Source organism: Lagenorhynchus albirostris, chromosome 15, assembly GCF_949774975.1.
Source record: "Lagenorhynchus albirostris chromosome 15, mLagAlb1.1, whole genome shotgun sequence".
NCBI lineage: Eukaryota > Metazoa > Chordata > Mammalia > Artiodactyla > Delphinidae > Lagenorhynchus > Lagenorhynchus albirostris.
In genome coordinates, this window is record NC_083109.1 from 8,241,043 (window position 1) to 8,258,806 (window position 17,764).

Here is a 17,764-nt window from a genome sequence, read left to right on the forward strand (position 1 = left end):
AAAAAATGACATTTCCTCTAAAACTATGGACATTTAATCCTGGAAGTATCCTCACTTGGGTATTATGATTCCTCCATTGGTATTTTGGCATATCAGTGCCACCTGCTGGAAAGTTAATACAATTAGGTCTTCTAAATCCCAAAACGGTTATCTTTTGCAGGGGCAGTAGGGAGTAAATGTACTCTTTAAGGAAAAAAGTCTTATTTTTAAACACACAGCTGCTTAACTTCCACATCATTATCAATACAAACCCCAGTTAATTGCAAAGCACTAAAATAAAATCTAAAACTTATAATTAAAAAAAAACCCAAACATCTCTTTCTATTGGTATATCTCTGTTGTTCTGCTCTGTGTATGAAGTTCAACATGCCTCACTTGTCTCAGCATCATCTGGACTCTTAAACCAAGACCTATATGTGAAATACATATGCTTAGATGTAATATATACTACACATATTTAAAGAAAATATATACATATGTTTTAGTATATGACAAAGTTTTAGTTGTGAAGTGAGTAAGAGTAGACAGAAGTAGGACCAGATCTTTCTGCAGTGCTTTTACCATCTCTAAGTGGCAACTGAAATAGACATAGTAGATGAACAACATGACACATGTTAACTGTTAAATTTTCTTATAATAAAAATTGCACAAATATTCTAAATGATAATATAGAAACGTAAACGATTGCTTAACTGATTTTAATAACATGACATAAAGCCCCTACACTTGATATAATTGTTATGCAAAATACATAGATGAATACTGTCTTCTTTTAAAAATATAAAATAAATAAGCAAGACATGTGAAAATAGGCGTTTCCATTAAATAAATGAAAATTTTAAAAAAAGTTTTGCTTTCCATATCATTTGAAGAAGGGAAATTATCATTTTAAACAATATTCAAGTTTATTAAACAAATTAAAAAAGTATTATAAAATGTTTAACTTTCATCAGCTTCAAGGTTTATGTTACTCCCAAATTTTGCATATAACTGAACTTTCAAATCTGCTAACACCCGCTGAATTGATTCCACTCTGGATTCTAAGGCATCAATTTCTTCTTGCAAATTTTTCTGGAAAAAAAAATTAGTTTAAATTAATTCTCTTCAGTTGGATGATTTCTGAGCATCTGTGGATGAAATAATATTTGGGAAGAATTTTAGGTCAAAAACTTTCTAAACTTGGACAGGCAGCTAAATAACACTGATAATTAAATCTAAACCAAAAGTCTGAATGTGGGGCATGTTTCATTCATGATCTACATTTGCTTATTATAGAATAAATCAAGCTTTTCTCAGTTTTGGCTGACTTAAAAAACAGAATAAAATAAAAGAAAATTAATTCCTAAATTATCATATCCTAATAAAGAAAGAATGACATTCAAACATTTAGGGTAAACAGTTTACCACGGGCCTGGCTTCTGACACAGCCTTTTCCAACTTCCCACAAAAATAACTATGGAACTAGAGGAAATGATAAAAATTCACACACTCACCAATAATTAAAAGTAACAACTTATTGTCAAAACCTGGCAGAGGGCTTCCCTGGTGGCGCAGTGGTTGAGAGTCCGCCTGCCGATGCAGGGGACACGGGTTCGTGCCCAGTCCGGGAAGATCCCACATGCCACGGAGCAGCTGGGCCCGTGAGCCATGGCCGCGAAGCCTGCATGTCCGGAGCCTGTGCTCCGCAACGGGAGAGGTCACAACGGTGAGAGGCCCGCGTACCGCAAAAAAAACCCCAAAAAACCTGGCAGAAATTTCCCTAACTACGAGGCCCCTGGAGTTAGACTATGAAAGAGCAGTAATGAGAGCCTCATTTATGAAAGAGCAGCTTTGCCACACAAAATGCATGGAATGTCAGAAATTCCTTCCTGGCCAGGATCAAAAGGATTTTTCCTAAACATGACAAAAAAAAAAATGGAATCACACAAATAATATATGTACCCATTAATATCAGGAACAAAAGAAGAATGCCTAGTACTGACAATGTTATTATTTTAGAAATATGGCCAGTGGTTCTCAAAGGGTGGCCCCCAGATCACCTGGAAGCTTGTGAGAAATATGAATTCCAGGGCTCCACTCCAGGTCTCCTGAATTAGAAATTATTGGGGTTGGGCTCAATAATCTGAATTTTTAACAAGCCCAAATGTTGTCAGTGAATCCATACTCTCACCCAGGAATTACACTTCTCTGATTATTTCCTTATAAGAACTTTCTACATGTGAACAAAGGTTTAGGTTTAAGAATGCTCACCACAATATTCCTATAGGAAAACAGCGAAAACAAGTTAATGTAACAACAGGAGGACAGTGGGCTGAATCAATGTCCACCAACATGACATTGAACAGTCATCAAAATTGATGTTTTTAAAGCACGTGTAGCTGGCCTAGAACAGGCTCCCAGTGAAGATCTGCTGGATAAATGAACATTAAATGGAACAAGATAATACCCAATTAGGACATTAAGTGACCAAAACGTGAAGCAAAAATACACAGAGAAAGAGGAGGAGAGAACATAAAAGAAATACATGAAAATGTTTATTGTGGATGATTATCTCTGGGTAGTGGGATTATGGGTGACTTTTCTACTTTATAATATTCTGTACTTTCTAAATACTATTAACTTAGAACACAGGTTCTGGAGGCAAAGAGGATTCCCTTTGTCATTTTGAGGAAGTCCCATAACCTCTCTAAGCCTCGATTCTTCTTCAACTCTCAATTGGGATTCCCAGTATTATCCCATAGAGTCATCGTTAGGATTAAACAAAATCATGCTTACAAAACATTCAGAGCAGGCCTGGGACATTGTAAGAATGCATGAAATATTAGCTGTCATCCCTTATTTTCCATTACACCTATAATTACACATTCTATTTTATAATGACATAAATCCTACTTTAAGGCTTAGACTTCATCACCCAGGGAGAGACTCCAACATACCTTTGCTTCTTCTAACATTTCTTGTGTTTCTTCTTGAGAATGGCTAATGAAAACATCACCAATCTGATAAGGTATCATTAAGCAGTCGTCGTCTGCAAGCATGATATCCTCACAAGCATCTTCTAAATTCTGGAGTTGTTTCTGTAAATACAAAAGTGAACGGCAATGAAGAGTGTATTCAAAATTCCCTAATAGAGGCTAAAAGCCAATTTTAATTTGGGGACCTCAACTCTTTGAGGGACTCTTCCACACAGGTATCATCACATTAAAATAAGTTTCTTACATTTTTAGATAGCATTTCATAAGGAAGCACGTAACTCACTAACACACCGTCCTTTAGACAGTTCCAGATTGCTGTAAGCCCCCTGTGGCGGACAGTGGAGGTATCCATGGCCACTCAAAATGTCTCCTACTTTGTTTCCCACCTTGTGACTTCTGCCTTCTTATAGCAGAATAAAAACACAAACACAAACCTGCATTTCTCAGCTTTGCTTGATGATAGGATGAAAGCAAATAATAACATAAATTCCACTAATCAAAGACACCTGAACTGGACTTCAACCCAGGAGAGCTGCATGAGAAGAGGCTGGGCACAAGCCTCTGACACACAGGTTTGGGCATGGCAGCAGCCCAGTGTTCCGAGGACTGAGGGGCAGCGTCCCCATGGTGGAGGGGGCAGCTGGCTCTGGGATCAGTGGCGACAACAGCAGCTCCATCACCAGCCAAGTTCTCTGGTTCTGGGACCTGCTCCTAGACCCTCAGTCGAGGGTCACACCCCTCAACAATCTGTACGCTATCTCACCTCCCTTAAACAACGTCTTCCTTCTTAAACTCACTAGAGTGCATTTTGTCATCTACAACAAACAGCCCAGACAGATATAATCACATATTACTGAATTTAGTTTTAAAAAGCTATAGCATGAAGAACTTTTATTTTTCTTAAATAAGATCTGTATTTTCAATACCTTTTTTACTTCTATTTCTTCCTTCAGCTCTGTGATTCTACTTGTATTCCGTGCAAATTTGTTTATCTTTTGTTGATCTTCAAAAGTAACGTTGACATCTTCTGCAGCCTGAAAAAACATATACATTGTTTTGTAGAGTTAATTTTAATGGAGAAGTTATAGGTTAGCTTTTAATATAACTCTGAAATAGCCCAATAAACTACCTGCCCTCAGAGTCCAGAATCACGAGAGGTACAGAACATCACAAACACAGGCCTTACTAAGTCTCTGCTCCACAAGCTTAAGACTTGTTCATAAATCTATAACCTCTTCTGATATGCTATGGAGTAATGCCTAACGTGCAAAAACACTTCAAATATAAATAACAATTAAGAATAAGTCCTGAATCGACACAGAGCAAAACTGCACTACCTTTAAAACTATTTTCCACCAGCCTCCACAGCTGAGGGTTGTACCAGAAAATCAGAAACAGGGAAGAAATCTTGAGAGAAACTCTCCAGGGACTGCAGGCTTTGTAATAAGGAAGTGACAAGAACAGGAGTGTACCCATTTCTGCAGATAAATATAACTCAATTCAAACTCTTTTGAACTGTATGGCACAAAATAAAAACCCAAGGAAAAAAAAAAAAGAATAAGTCCTGAATCAAGTCAGTCAACTTTTGGCCTAGAGCAGAATTTTTTAAGATAGCCCAGGGAACAAAAGTGATGCAATAATTAATTTTGGTAAATGCCTCAGACTAGTTTATTCTCTCAGAGTTAAAACTTGCTTAAGTTTATTGAGGCTATCAGAAGTCTGTTTCTATAATTTTTAATCTAACTGATACACTGGCTTGAGGGTCACTATGCATTTCAGTGACTATATTCCACACACACACATTAAAAATTACGTTTAATGCAGAACTTGTTTATGTGTCTTAATTATGAATAAGGTGTAATTCACTGTAAAATGATAAAAATTGAATATTTTTAAACTATGTGATTAAATTTGTAAATAAAATGAGACTACTTAGACAACAAAGTATCTATGAAACCATATAACAGCTAACATTTACTGAGCATTTATTATGTACCAAGAACTTTCGAAGTACTTTATTATCTCTGCTAATCCTCCAATCAGTCTTATTAAGTAGGATCATTAGTACCACTGTTCTACCGATGGAGAAAGCATGGAGAGGTTAAATAATTTGCCCAAAGCCACATAGCAAGTAAGTGGTAAAGCTCGGTTTCAACCCAGGTAATCTGGCTCCAGAGTCCGGACAGGTCCATGAGCTCTTAGAAATTAAAGGCAAAAGTGTGTGTGTGTGTGTGTGTGTGTGTGTGTGTGTGTGTGTGTGTGTGTGTGTGTGTGTGTGTGTGTGTGTGTGTGTGTGCGCGCGCGCGTGTGTTTATACACGCAATCATGTATACCTAGAAGAGGAGGAGGAAGTCCTTGGTTTTAATCAGATTTTCAAAGGGGCACCTTTTTTTTTTTTGGTTCCTTCCCCTTTTCTTTTTTTTTAATTTTATATTGGAATATAGTTGATTAACAAGGGACTATATATTTTTTAAACATTTTTTTAAAAATAACAGACTTCCTTAGAGTTTCCCCTCATTTATAAAAGAGGAACATGGGCACTTGATGATAATTTAAAGCAGGAAAGAGACAGATATAGCTTCAACAAGGACTATTTAGGGCTCTTTTGCCAATAACAGTAATGGTTCACAATAACCACACCCCATCCTTTCACCCAGTCTCTCTTGACAATTGACTTGTATTTCCTTTATTTGAGGCAACCTGTTGTCTCAAGCAGTACGGAGCTTGGTGATCAGAATATAAATGCAGACACCTAGAATTCAGCCTTCCTCTGGCCCAGGCTCTCATCACCCAATACACACGCGTCAGCCCCATCATCAGACACCCAGCAGATATCTTGAAAAAAAATCCTTTACAGTGGGATATACGTGTAGCTTTGAATGTTCACCCTGGTGCATAATTTTTACAAATATGGAAGTTGGGAAACACTGAGCTATGCTACAGAAGCCAAAGCAAAGCCCATATGCAGATATGTTGGCATTCAAGTCATTTGCCTGCACGAGAAGTCTCAACTCTCTCAGCCAACAGGGAACAGAGAATTCTAGAGTTCCTGCTCCTGCAGAATTCAAATATTGAGTCCTTGAAAGCCTGAATATGTATTTACAGATGCACTTGTCATGGTGAGGCTTTACTGGGGTAATCCCCATGAAAGCACCCAGCACAGGGCTGAAACACAACTGAGGCTTAATCCATTGTTTCTGAATTTGAATCTAAATCATGTTCCATCAGACTCACCGACACAGGGTTTCTGAAAAGTTGTGGAGAGTCTGGCCAACTGACTTCTACCTTTCCAAAGCAGGCGTTTCCTGCTGTAGCCTCACCAAACGGCCGCCCCCAGCACACGCTGGACCCTGGAGTTCATTTCCTTAATGGTGGTTTTCTCCCTGGGGTTAAGGACTCAAGTTGGGGTGTGAGGCAAACACATGCGCTGGTTAAACCGCGTGCCACCCAGGGAAGGGCTGTTTAGTGTGGAAAGTGAGAAGTCAGCACCCTCCCTGATTACAGCGTGGCTTCTGTTTTAATCTCACTGATCTAGAACACTCCTATGTTGCTGGAAGCTCCATTTGGCAGGGAGGGAGTAATTCTAAACTGGGAGTGCACCGACTGTCAGAGGTCCATTTACCCCTGAAACTATGCAAAATGCTGTGTATTATATGTGCATTCTTCTGGAAGGGTCTTCATGGCTTTCATCAGATTCTTAAAGGGACCCACGCCCCCAAAGGTTAGGAGAGAAGCCCGATGTAGTTAGTACCGCTCACGAAGCCAAAATAACTCAAGGAGGAAGGAGTTACTCAGTAGTACCAGAGTGGTGGAAAGCGTAAGAGTGGCTTCAAATCCAAGGAAGCAGGAACCTTAGGCAACTTGTTCAGTTCTCTGGAGCCACCTCAGGTTTGTCATCTGTAAAATGCGGAAGCTATTCCCACCTTGCAGAGGGGATAAAATGAGCACCTAGCATAGGGCCTGGAGATGGAGCCGCCTTTCAATAAATGACAGCTAAGTGCTTTATTTCCTGAATAACGTTTACCAAAAATCATTACAAAGAAGAACAGACTCAGACCCAGACCCAGAGGAAAATTCTGCTAGGCTTAAGAGAAATATGACTGCCCAAGATTCAAGGTGAAAGTTAAAATTCCCTGCGCTATGACTGCACCCTCATCTGGAGCATCAGCCTCTCACGGAATCCTGGGAGGAAAGCGACCCACCCTCAGTCATGCCCACACTGACTTTGGGTTTCACCAGCACAATCTGGACCCACAGCAGGGTCCCTCAGGTTCTAAAGACCTAGGAGGAAGTTCCAGCCAATTGTAGTCTGCTTTTATTTTTGTTTTTTAAAGGTATCTACCCAGTTTCTACAATATAAAACTTTGCTTTGTATTTTTATTCACCTTCCCTGTGAACAGTCATTCATTTAATAATTACTTAGGGGGCTTCCCTGGTGGCGCAGTGGTTGAGAGTCCGCCTGCCGATGCAGGGGACACGGGTTCGTGCCCCGGTCCGGGAAGATCCCACATGCCGCGGAGCAGCTGGGCCCGTGAGCCATGGCCGCTGAGCCTGCGCGTCCGGAGCCAGTGCTCCGCAACGGGAGAGGCCACAGCAGTGAGAGGCCCGCGTACAGCAAAAAAAAAAAAAGTGACTTAGTGTTTCGTATGTACGAGGTGCTGCGAAAGGAGGGTATTCATGAGTCCTCACCTCAAGAACACTGGCATGCTTATATTCTAGTGGAAGAGGTGTGCAAAAAGTAGGCATCTCTGCTAGATGGCGACACATGTGACAGTGAAAGCAAAACAGTTTAGGCGGTGGAAGTGTTGAGGGGCTGGGGACTGAAGGGAAGGCCAAAGGTGGCTTCTCTGAGGAAGAGTCATTTGTACTCAGGACGATAAACAGAAATCGGACTGCAGTACCTTTCATGGCCAAGAACCAGGTCTGAGAAAGCAGAACTCTGGAGATGACACGACTGAATCATCTCATCTTAACTTCTCACCAGAAAACGTCATGACCCACTGGGAGGTAATGGGTTATAAAGCACTCCAGACTGCAAACAATTTTCCTTAAACTCCAAGGGCTATCCTGTGATATTTCACTCTCACACATCGGCATGCCTCTGTTTTCTCTTACAGTCGGCAGAGAAAAGAGGCACATGTCGCTAACCTATCAGAAATTGTCCACAGCACTGGAAACACCTACAGGAAGATGTTGCATCTATGAGAGTCTTATTAAGATAAAAAAGAAAATCTTATGTTTTGGCCGCCACCTACCCCTCTATAAGTTATTTTACCACCATGGTTCAGCCTGTACCCTGCCCCGGTTCTCTGTCATCCTGGCCATCCTTTTATTGAATGCACGCAGGGCCTTTGCAGGAGGTACTCCAACCTTCTCTTCTGCTCCTCATGGAATCCTACAGATCACACCTTCTCAGGAAAGCCTTCTCTGACCTCAAAGCAGACCTTATTCCAGCCCTCATTTCACAAGCCCCTTTCTTCCACAGTTCTTATCGGAGTTGCAAATTTTACAGTTGTCTGTGTGACTGTTGATTAACGCCTGCCTCTCCCCAAGAGGGTAAGTTCTACAATGCTGTAAGGACAAGGGGATAAAAACTTCATTATTGTTCACCATTCTTATGTCGATCACCTAAAACTGAAACTGTGCTGTAGACCATGCTCAAAAAGTTTGTTAAATGAATGAAAGGAAAAAGTGTTGATCAAGAATTTTGCGATCAAGCCCAGGGTTCAAACCATTCTTCCACCATTTCCTCAACGTTTACTTCATCTCTCTGTACTTTAGTTTCTACATCTGTCGAATGAGGGTGAACCACAACTAGTATCTTCCATGGAGTTAAAGGCCATACCTGACAGAGAGCCCAATATAAAAACAAAACAGAGGCCAAGTGAATCTCACATAGCTTCTGTCAATCATCATGGCCCTAAACCCAACTCTGGTACCTGATAAGAATTCGTGGATGACAGACCAGTAGAATGAGCAACTCACCCCGGTTTGCCTGGGGCTTTCCCAGTTTCAGCACTCCCTCCATCTCAGGCAAACCTGGGTGGATTGGTCGCCCTACAGCAAGTGCAGGAGGGCTTAGACTATGAGGTGCCCTTGAGCAGGAAAGCAATGGAAGCACATTCCCATGTGGTCTTAGAAGTGGAATGAAAGGAAACACACACAAGACCTACAGAGCAAATCCCTTCAGCCAGGGGACTCTCATCAGACAGCATGGAAGTTAAAAACACAGGCTCTGGAGGCAGAACATCTATGTTTATTTATCTAAATCCTAATTTTGCCTCTGTGCTTCAGTTTTCTCATCTGTAAAACAAGGTTAAACATAACATCACCCTTAAAGGAGTGTAAGATTAAAATAAACAATGTATACAATGTGCTTAAACCGGTGCCCAGCACACAGTAAAGCCTCAATAAATATCAGATATTATTTCCTTGTCCCTCTCCATTTTCTTTCTATCTAGATTTCTTTAAGCATCTGGGTAGACTTAACAAATTATAAGCCCTGAAGACGCGTTCTGCTTGCTTAGTAGGATAAAAGGTGGGCTTTGGGAAAAACAAAATAACACCTGAGTCTGCACTCCACCTCTGCTTATTAGCTGAGTCACTTTGAAGCCGCTCACCGCTCTAAGTTTCTCCGTCTGTAAAGTGGGGGGAAAACATGCCCTTGCTAAATTGCTGTAAGGATCCGTGATAATAATAAACGGACGGCTTCTGGGCCCCGGCCCATCGTCTATCCTCAATAACAGATGGTTTTAGCCTGGAGGGCGCAGGGGCACCGAGTGTAGAGTTGAGTGGCTCAGGGGCCAGATAATCCGGGGATTGCGGGTTCCTGCTCTGCTCCTTACGGCTGCGTGACCTTGGGCAGGTGACTCCACCTCTCTCGACCTCAGCTTCCTTGCCTGCAAAGAAGGGTACCAGAGCGCCCACCCTTGTGAACTTGTAAGGGTTAAACGTGACGACCCAGGTAAAGTACCTGCGTTATGGCCAGCCGCAGTCAACCGGACCCTTAGGCTCCCCACACCCCAAGGACAAGGTCTGGGCAGCGGGATCCTCAGACTCTCCAGGATCATCCTCAGCTCCGCCAGAGGCGACCCAGAGTCCTCTAAGGGTCCCAGACCCCAAGACGCCGGGCGCGGGCAGGCCTCGCCCCGGGGCCGCCCTCAGGGTCGGGAGTCTCGGCCCCGGGCCCCGCGCCGGGCTTCAGAGCTGCGCGCCCCCTGCACCCCGCGGCCGGCCCCCTGCGGCCGACCCCCGCCCGCCGGCCGAGCATCCCGCAACCCGAGCGCCCCACTCACCGCCTTCTTCATGGTGGCCGCCATCTTGGGACTGGACTACGGCCCGAGGCGGGGAGGGCCGCTAAGGTGTGCCTCGGCCCCGCGCCCTCCCTCGCTCCCCGACGACGCAGGACTCCCGCCAAACACAAAGTGGTCTCTACTTTCCCTCTGACTGGATCTTCGATCAGTGATTCCTAAGGTCTGGGACTCGGGGAGGACATGTAACCTGGAAAGACTTGGTACGTGCCAATTAAAGGGACAGGCGACTCCCTGTGGGCCGACAGAAACTGGGGTGGGTGTGGCGAGCGGCCGCAGCTCCAGCAGCGGGCAGCAGGGGGCGCTCAGCGCGGCGGGGCCGCGAGAGAGCAGAAGGGCCGTTCCTTTCCACCAGTCCCACGAACCGTGGAAGAAATACATATCCCTAAAAAAAGAGCTAAGAACGAATGACCTTGGCAATAGCGTGAGAGATGTATGTGCCCTGATAATTCAGATGATAAAAAGGAGGAAGTACTCCTAGTAGTTAATTTTTTTCAACAATATTATTCAGCAATTACTGTATACTCTGACACATGTGCCTCCCGATTCTTAATTTTTTTTGGTCTCAGGATCCCTTTACACTCTTAAAAATTTTTGAGGAGCCTGAAGAATTTCTGTCCTATATTCTTCAACATTTATCATATTAGAAGCAGAATTTTTGAGTGTATTTATTAATTTAAAATAATTTTTAAATCCATTTCATGTTATTGTAAGCAACATTTTAAAATTAAAGATAACCATATTTTCCAAGACCAAAAAAAACATTGAGAAGAATGACAGTTTTACATTCTTGCAAATCTCTGTAATATCTGGCTTAGTGGAAGTTTGGATTCGCATACCTGCTTCTGCGTTCAACCTCTTGCAATACGTTGTTTAATTGCTATATATGAAGAAAATCTGATCTCACGTAGATATGTCGTTGGAAAAGAGAGGCCCTCGGGGATCCCCTGAATAGGTCTCAGGGACCCCAGGGGTTTGAGAATTGCCCTGGACAAGCCTCCTTTCTCGAAGTCCCAATTTCCTCTTCGGGAATTGAGGATAAGGGGGCCTTATAGCAAGCACACCCTACCTTCTCTGCCACAGCCCTTAGCCCCACGTGGCATGGCCTGCTCCGTCAGGGTCCCAGCTCCAGAATCCAAGCCCTTTGCATTAGGTCTTCCCTGTGCTCAGCTCATGTGCGCTCAATATATATTTGTTGAACGACGATGTTTTTTTAGGGTTGGATCTTTTCACAGGATCTGGCCTAGAGTGGAATCTGCATCAATGACACTCATTCATTTAAAAGATCACTAACTAGCTAAATGTAAAGGCGCTGCAGGAACAGACAGTGGAGGGGGAGATAGAACACAAAAGGGCAAAATCATTACAGATGGTGCCAAGCAACTGACAGGGGAAACAAATAAGGTGCCGAGACAGAGAAGAACAGAAAGGGGTGGTCCCGAGGGGCTCTTTGGAGGTGGCCGCTGAGTGAACAGAGAATGGGAGGAAGAGAGGAGAGGAGGGGTCTCTCATGGAGGAAGGAGCTTCCTGGGCTGGATCAGCAGCTCAAAGACGTTGTCTTCCTGTGTTCAGACTTCTTTAATAAAATACCACAGACCGGGTGGCTTATGAACAATAGAGATCTATCTCTCACAGTTCTGGAACCTGGAAGTCTGAGATCTGGGCAACAGCATGGTCACGTGTGGGCTGATTCACAGCCAGCACCTTCTGGCTGGGTCCTCACACGGAGGAAGGGGCGAGGGAGCTCTCTGGTGTCTCTTTTGTAAGAGCACTAAATCCCTCTCGTGAAAGCTCCACCCTCCTGAACTCCACACCTCCCAAAGGGCCCACCTCCTAATACATCACATTGGGCATTAGGATTTCAAGGTATGAATCTGGGGGGTGCAGAGAGACGCAAGCATTCAGACCAAAGCAGAAGTTACGGCTCCCAGCTGGATATGCTGTCGTCCTTGGCCTTCCCTTTATCATCACAAGACGGCTATTGCATCCGCAAGAGTCATGTCTTTATCCAAGAGGTGCACAAGCAGAGAGAAAAGGGGTCAGCATGCACCTCTCTGCTTATGCTTCCTCTGACTCGCTGTCCTGTGCTCTCTCACTCTCGCTCTCTCTCACTCTCAAGGAGAAATGTATTTTCTAGAATCTCCTAGCCCCCTTGCCTTTATGTCTGTCTTACACCCGCCTCAATCACTGGCAAAAGCTACCGGATTAATGATTACCTTGAACAATGATGGCTAATTCCTCGAGGCTGGACATATGGCTGCTGAAAAAGAAAACTAGGCTGGGTTTCTGGAAACAAGGAAGGGGAAGAAGGAAGTAAGGGTTGTTGGATGAACAGCCAGCAGGGTCCTCTTCTTGGGAGTTCAGTCATCAGACGGGGCTGTTCAAAGGGCTGGGCAGATAAGGAGAGTGTCATTTAACCTGGACAGACGGACAGTGGGCAGAACCGACCCCAACCTTAGTGCTGAATTGGCTCCCTCTGGTTCCAAAGTCTTCTTTCTCACTCCATTTCCTGCCGTCCCTACCCCCGTGGCTTCCCAGCCCACAGCATCCTTTGAGCTAATCTCCTTTCCTGCAGGAAAACCAGTGCTGCAAGTACAAGTGGGGACTTTTCAAGTCTTCTGCTAAGCATCCTCTCATTCCGTAATATTGAGTATTTCCAACATTTGCTTCTGTTTTTTTTCTCCAGCTGGAGCGTGTCCGTACTTGTTTGGACTAACAAAAGAAAGAAGCCTGGGGTACAAATGAAAACAATAGGAGACTGCAGGTCAGGAAGGTAAACCCCAATAAGCACTTGAAAATACTATCCCCCAGGGATGAATGAACACATTCCCTTATACCAGGTTGAAAAGTGGCCACCCAGTGACTGGATGCAAGATATGGGTTGTTTTCGGTTGCTTTTTTTTTTTTTTTTTGACGCATACAGTATTTTTTTTAATTGAACCAACATTTGAAACTTAGGAGGTTTCACTCAACAATGTTAGAGTTTTTATAGAAACAGACTCACAGACTTAGAGAACGAACTTATGGTTACCAGGGGGGAAGGGTGGGGTGGAAGGGATAGATTGCGAGTTTGCGATTGACATGTACACACTGCTATGTATTTATTTATTTATTTATTTCATTTTTGGCTGCATTGGGTCTTTTGCTACTGCGCGCGGGCTTTTCTCTGGTTGCAGCAAACGGGGCTACTCTTCGTTGCAGTGCGCGTGCTTCTCACTGTAGTGGCTTCTCTTGTTATGGAGCACAGGCTCTAGGCGCGCGGTAATTGCAGCACACGGGCTCAGTAGTTGTGGCACACAGGCTTAGGTGCTCCACGGCATGTGGGATCTTCCCGGACCAGGGCTCGAACCCGTGTCCCCTGCATTGGCAGGTGGATTCTTAACCACTGCGCCACCAGGGAAGCACCACACTGCTATAAAACGGATAACCAACAAGGACCTATTGTATAGCACAGGGAGCTCTGCTCAATATTCTATAACAACCTAAATGGGAAAAGAATTTGAAAAAGAATAGATACATGTATATGTATAAATGAATCACTCTGCTGTACACCTGAAACTATCACAACGCTGTTAATCAACTATACTCCAATATAAAATAAAAAGTTTTAAAAAATGATGATAAATAGAGCTTTCTTTTGCTTGAGCTTGTAAAAGCAGCATTCCGGTGACCTTCAGCCCCCATTCCTATATGCCAGCAGCTGCTGGTGCTGATTGGACGTGGCCCATGTAGCTCACAGGCCCTCTCCAGGGTCCCCACAGGTCCCTACCTGCCTCATCTGTGTGCTTCCCTGGCAGGCCTTCCAGCGTATGAACTTGGCTACCCCCAGGCTTCTGTTCTAACAGATCTAAATGAGGGGGTTTGTGCGTGCCTTTGTTTGACACCTGTCCCATGCTAGATGCTATTGCAAAAAGAGAGCTGAATCAAACAAGGTGCTTTGCAGCAGGGAGCTTACAGTTGGCACACGTACATCGCTACAGATCAGAGCACCTGGGGCTGCAGCCCTGAGACCACGCTGAGGGTCCTGTGTCTGGATGGGGCAACCAACGAAGCCTCTGGAACTGATCAATAAGGGCAGGTGCTAGGCGGTGGGGCTACAGCACTGAAAAAAAGAGACAAAATGCCCTGTTATATGCAGCTTACATTCTAGTGATGGGAGACAGACCATACTCAAAATATATAAGTATGTTATACAGTATGTTAGAAGGTGCTATTCATGTGGTATTAATAGCTATAACAAGAACACATAAAATAATAACAAAAGACTACGTAACTACCAGTATGAAAACTCCATGAGGAAGATACAAGGATAGAAACGGCAAGTATGTTGAAGGGGAAAAACAAAAGACAAAAACCTCTGTTTGAATTGACATGTAAGCTACAAAACTGTCCAGACACGTCCCAGCTTAATTTAGATTCTGTCACAAAGGGATAATGAGCTCATTTCATAGCCGTACGTGCATGAGTGCCCTCCAAAACCTGCAACATCCGTGCCAGGCTCCCGGTTCTAAGACTTCAAAGAGGAGTGAGAGGCAAAGAGAAGCCAACCTCTGTGATCACGTGGTAATTTACTCATTGCCTGCAGGGGGCGCCCGAGGATCGTGGTAGCCTTCCCCAGACCTGAGTCACTCAAGTCCACTTGGTAGTTTTATGCCAAAACACCAGCAGAACTAATTTTTTTGTTAATTTAAACAAATAATCTCTCTTTAAAATTTAGAATAAATATATTTTAAAAGGGCATTTAAACATCTCTGACTTAAAATGAAAACCAGTTTCACCTGCTTAAAGGAGCAGATCTTAAGCAAATCTCCACTCTGGGAGGCTCGGAAGAAGTTCTTTCAGCTGAGATTTGATCGAAGCTGGGAGAACTAGGGTCAGGGCCGCCTCGGGAGTGAGTGCCTCCTTAAATTCTCCACCTCTAGGCCTCTCGCATGCTTGGCCCTAATCCCTTGGGGAGGCAAGATGTCCCCTCTTCAACCCCCCACCCCCCCACCCCCCGCTGTCGAGGGGGTGGCAGCAGCTCCCAAGGCCCACAGGGACCTGGCAGGAAATGTAAATTGAGTGAAGCCGGTTAGGGAGGGACCACTCCATCCACGGGGACTCAAAGCCACTAGAAGTTCCCCTTTTTACCAGAAATACAGATTTTCTTTTTTTTTTTTACACGAAGTCTCCTGGTGTCAAACTCTTTACTCAAATCTCTTTTCAAATAAATTCGAAACTTCCGTTTGTACCAACCAGATGGAGAGCTCAGGCCACCCACCCATTTGTGACCTCTGGTAAACCTCTCTAGGTGCACATCTTCTAGAATGTTCTTAGGACCAAAATTTCCATCCCTAAATGCATTTTCATGGATCAGGGACTCCATCTCTTACTGGAAAATGTCCTCCCTAGGCTGCCTGATTATTCTCTCCTGAATTCACCTCCTTCCTGCTTTGTTCTGTGATCATGAACTTCCTGTGTCCCTGCATGACTCTTGACACCCAAGGATGTCTTTAAATCTATCTTAAGATTTAATCCAACTCCTAAAGCCTTCCTTGGTTCTTGCTAACCTCTTCCATCTTTAAATTCTGCCCTTTTGGGAATTCCCTGGCGGTCCAGTGGTTAGGAGTCTGAGCTTTTAATGCCAAGGGCCTGGGTTCGATCCCTCATCAGGGAACTAAGATCCCATATGCCATTTGGCGTGGCCAAGAAAAATATTAAAATTAAAATGTCGCAATCTTGATTTTAAAAAAAATAACTTAATAAAAAATAAATTCTGCACTTGTTACACGATTTGGTACTTTTCTAAGCTACCACCGTATACGCCTTACCTTCTCTATCTTGTACTTCTTTTGACTCTTCTTGGGTAATGTAGTCAGTTTGGACTTGGCTAAGCTTGAAATCCCTGCTTGAAATTCTTCACTGCCTTCTCGTTGCTCTTAGTTTATAGTTTTCTTACCAGGGTCTAGCCTCTGCTCAGACTCATTTCATACTGTTTTTCCCTCCACTCACTATTCTCCATCCCTCGGGCCTCCGTTCTGTGAATGCCACCTGGTCCCTTCTGCCTCAGAGCCTTTGCCGCCCTCCGGGCCTTATTTCCCGTTATTCACCTGGCTAAAGTCTACTCATCCTCAACACTCAACCTCTGTGTCGCTCTGTCAGGGAAGCTCTCCTTTAACACATCTACCACCCAGAAAGAGCAGTATCCCCCACTGAGGCACCCTTGTAGCCCTCCCCAGCACGGTTCGTTTTGAACTGTCTCCTCGTTATACTAGGAGCACCAAGGGAAACAAACCATGCTTGTTGCTTCATCTCTGTAATCACAACACCAACAGGGAAGTAGGTGCTTGACAAATATTAGCTAATGAATAAATAAATGTGTATGAATGAGTGACTCTGTATTTAGGAATTCATACAGTAATATATAATACAATACAGCTGTTGATGAATTAATTCAGTAACAATGTACAAGAGTCCATAGAGTATTTCCACTCACCTTTTTTTTTTGCTAGTATATCTAGTAAAACAACGCACCTCACAAATTGTCATCATGTGGACTCATTGCCTGAATAGCTCTTTCCTCCAGATGGGTTGTGACTCCAGAATCTGACGTTTTGACTTTTCTCTTTGCAAACCCTCAGGAACTGCCCACATTCTCGTCTACACTCCACAAAGCAAGATTGCACAAAAGCAAGGAACCCTCTCTGTCTTTGGGCCAAAATATAGCCACCTCTCACTAGTTTGAATTCTCAACTTAGTTTTTACTGGTTTTTCCAAAGCCCTCCAGTGTATGCACTGGCTTAAGGCCTGTATAAAATAGGCCATGAACCAAACTGTTTATTTCAAGGATACACGCTTATAGCGATCTTGATGTTGAGAAAGGAGTCAGAACTTGTTATAAGGAGCAGTCATGGCATATCTTCAAATTAAAATATAAATTCCCGGACTTCTCTGGTGGCGCAGTGGTTGAGAATCCGCCTGCCAATGCAGGGGACACGGGTTCGAGCCCTGGTCTGGGAAGATCCCACATGCCGTGGAGCAACTGGGCCCGTGAGCCACAACTGCTGAGCCTGCGCGTCTGGAGCCTGTGCTCCGCAACAAGAGAGGCCACAACAGTGAGAGGCCCGCGCACCGCGATGAAGAGTGGCCCCTACTAGCCGCAACTAGAGAAAGCCCTTGCACAGAAACGAAGACCCAACACAGCCATAAATAAATAAATAAATTTATTTAAAAAAAAAAATATATATATATATATTCCCTAAATTCCCTAGTGTGATTCATTCAACAAGGATTCGCCCAGAACCTGGGTTGCCCTTAGCGTTGAGCCAGGCAAACTCTTCACACAGATGCTGCTCATAAAAGGATCTGTTTTGCAACGAAGTGGGCACCTTACGTATTTGTGACCATCTAGTAACTCTTGAACACGTTTCTCTATATTTGGGGTAATTTCCAGGTCATGGGCATCAACTCTCCATTCTAGAAGTCAGAACTCAATTTCCC

The 17,764-nt window shown here is 43.8% G+C and overlaps 1 protein-coding gene across 2 annotated transcripts; it reads right to left on the reverse strand.

The window, feature by feature from the left end:
• Window positions 1–721: 721 nt before the first annotated feature.
• On the reverse strand, window positions 722–10,497 carry PFDN4 (prefoldin subunit 4). 2 transcript variants are annotated; one of them, XM_060123069.1, is made up of 5 exons: window positions 10,271–10,497; window positions 3,902–4,009; window positions 2,937–3,077; window positions 1,494–1,675; window positions 938–1,071 (listed from the first exon to the last, which is right to left on the reverse strand). In XM_060123069.1, the coding sequence occupies exons 1-4, from the start codon at window positions 10,292–10,294 to the stop codon at window positions 1,520–1,522; spliced, it is 429 nt and encodes a 142-aa protein (XP_059979052.1). In that variant the 5' UTR covers window positions 10,295–10,497; the 3' UTR covers window positions 938–1,071; window positions 1,494–1,519. The 2 variants fall into 2 exon arrangements, with proteins under 2 accessions (XP_059979053.1, XP_059979052.1); XM_060123070.1 differs by lacking the exon at window positions 1,494–1,675 and having other exon boundaries at window positions 722–1,071; window positions 10,271–10,494.
• Between the last annotated feature and the right edge of the window lie 7,267 nt (window positions 10,498–17,764).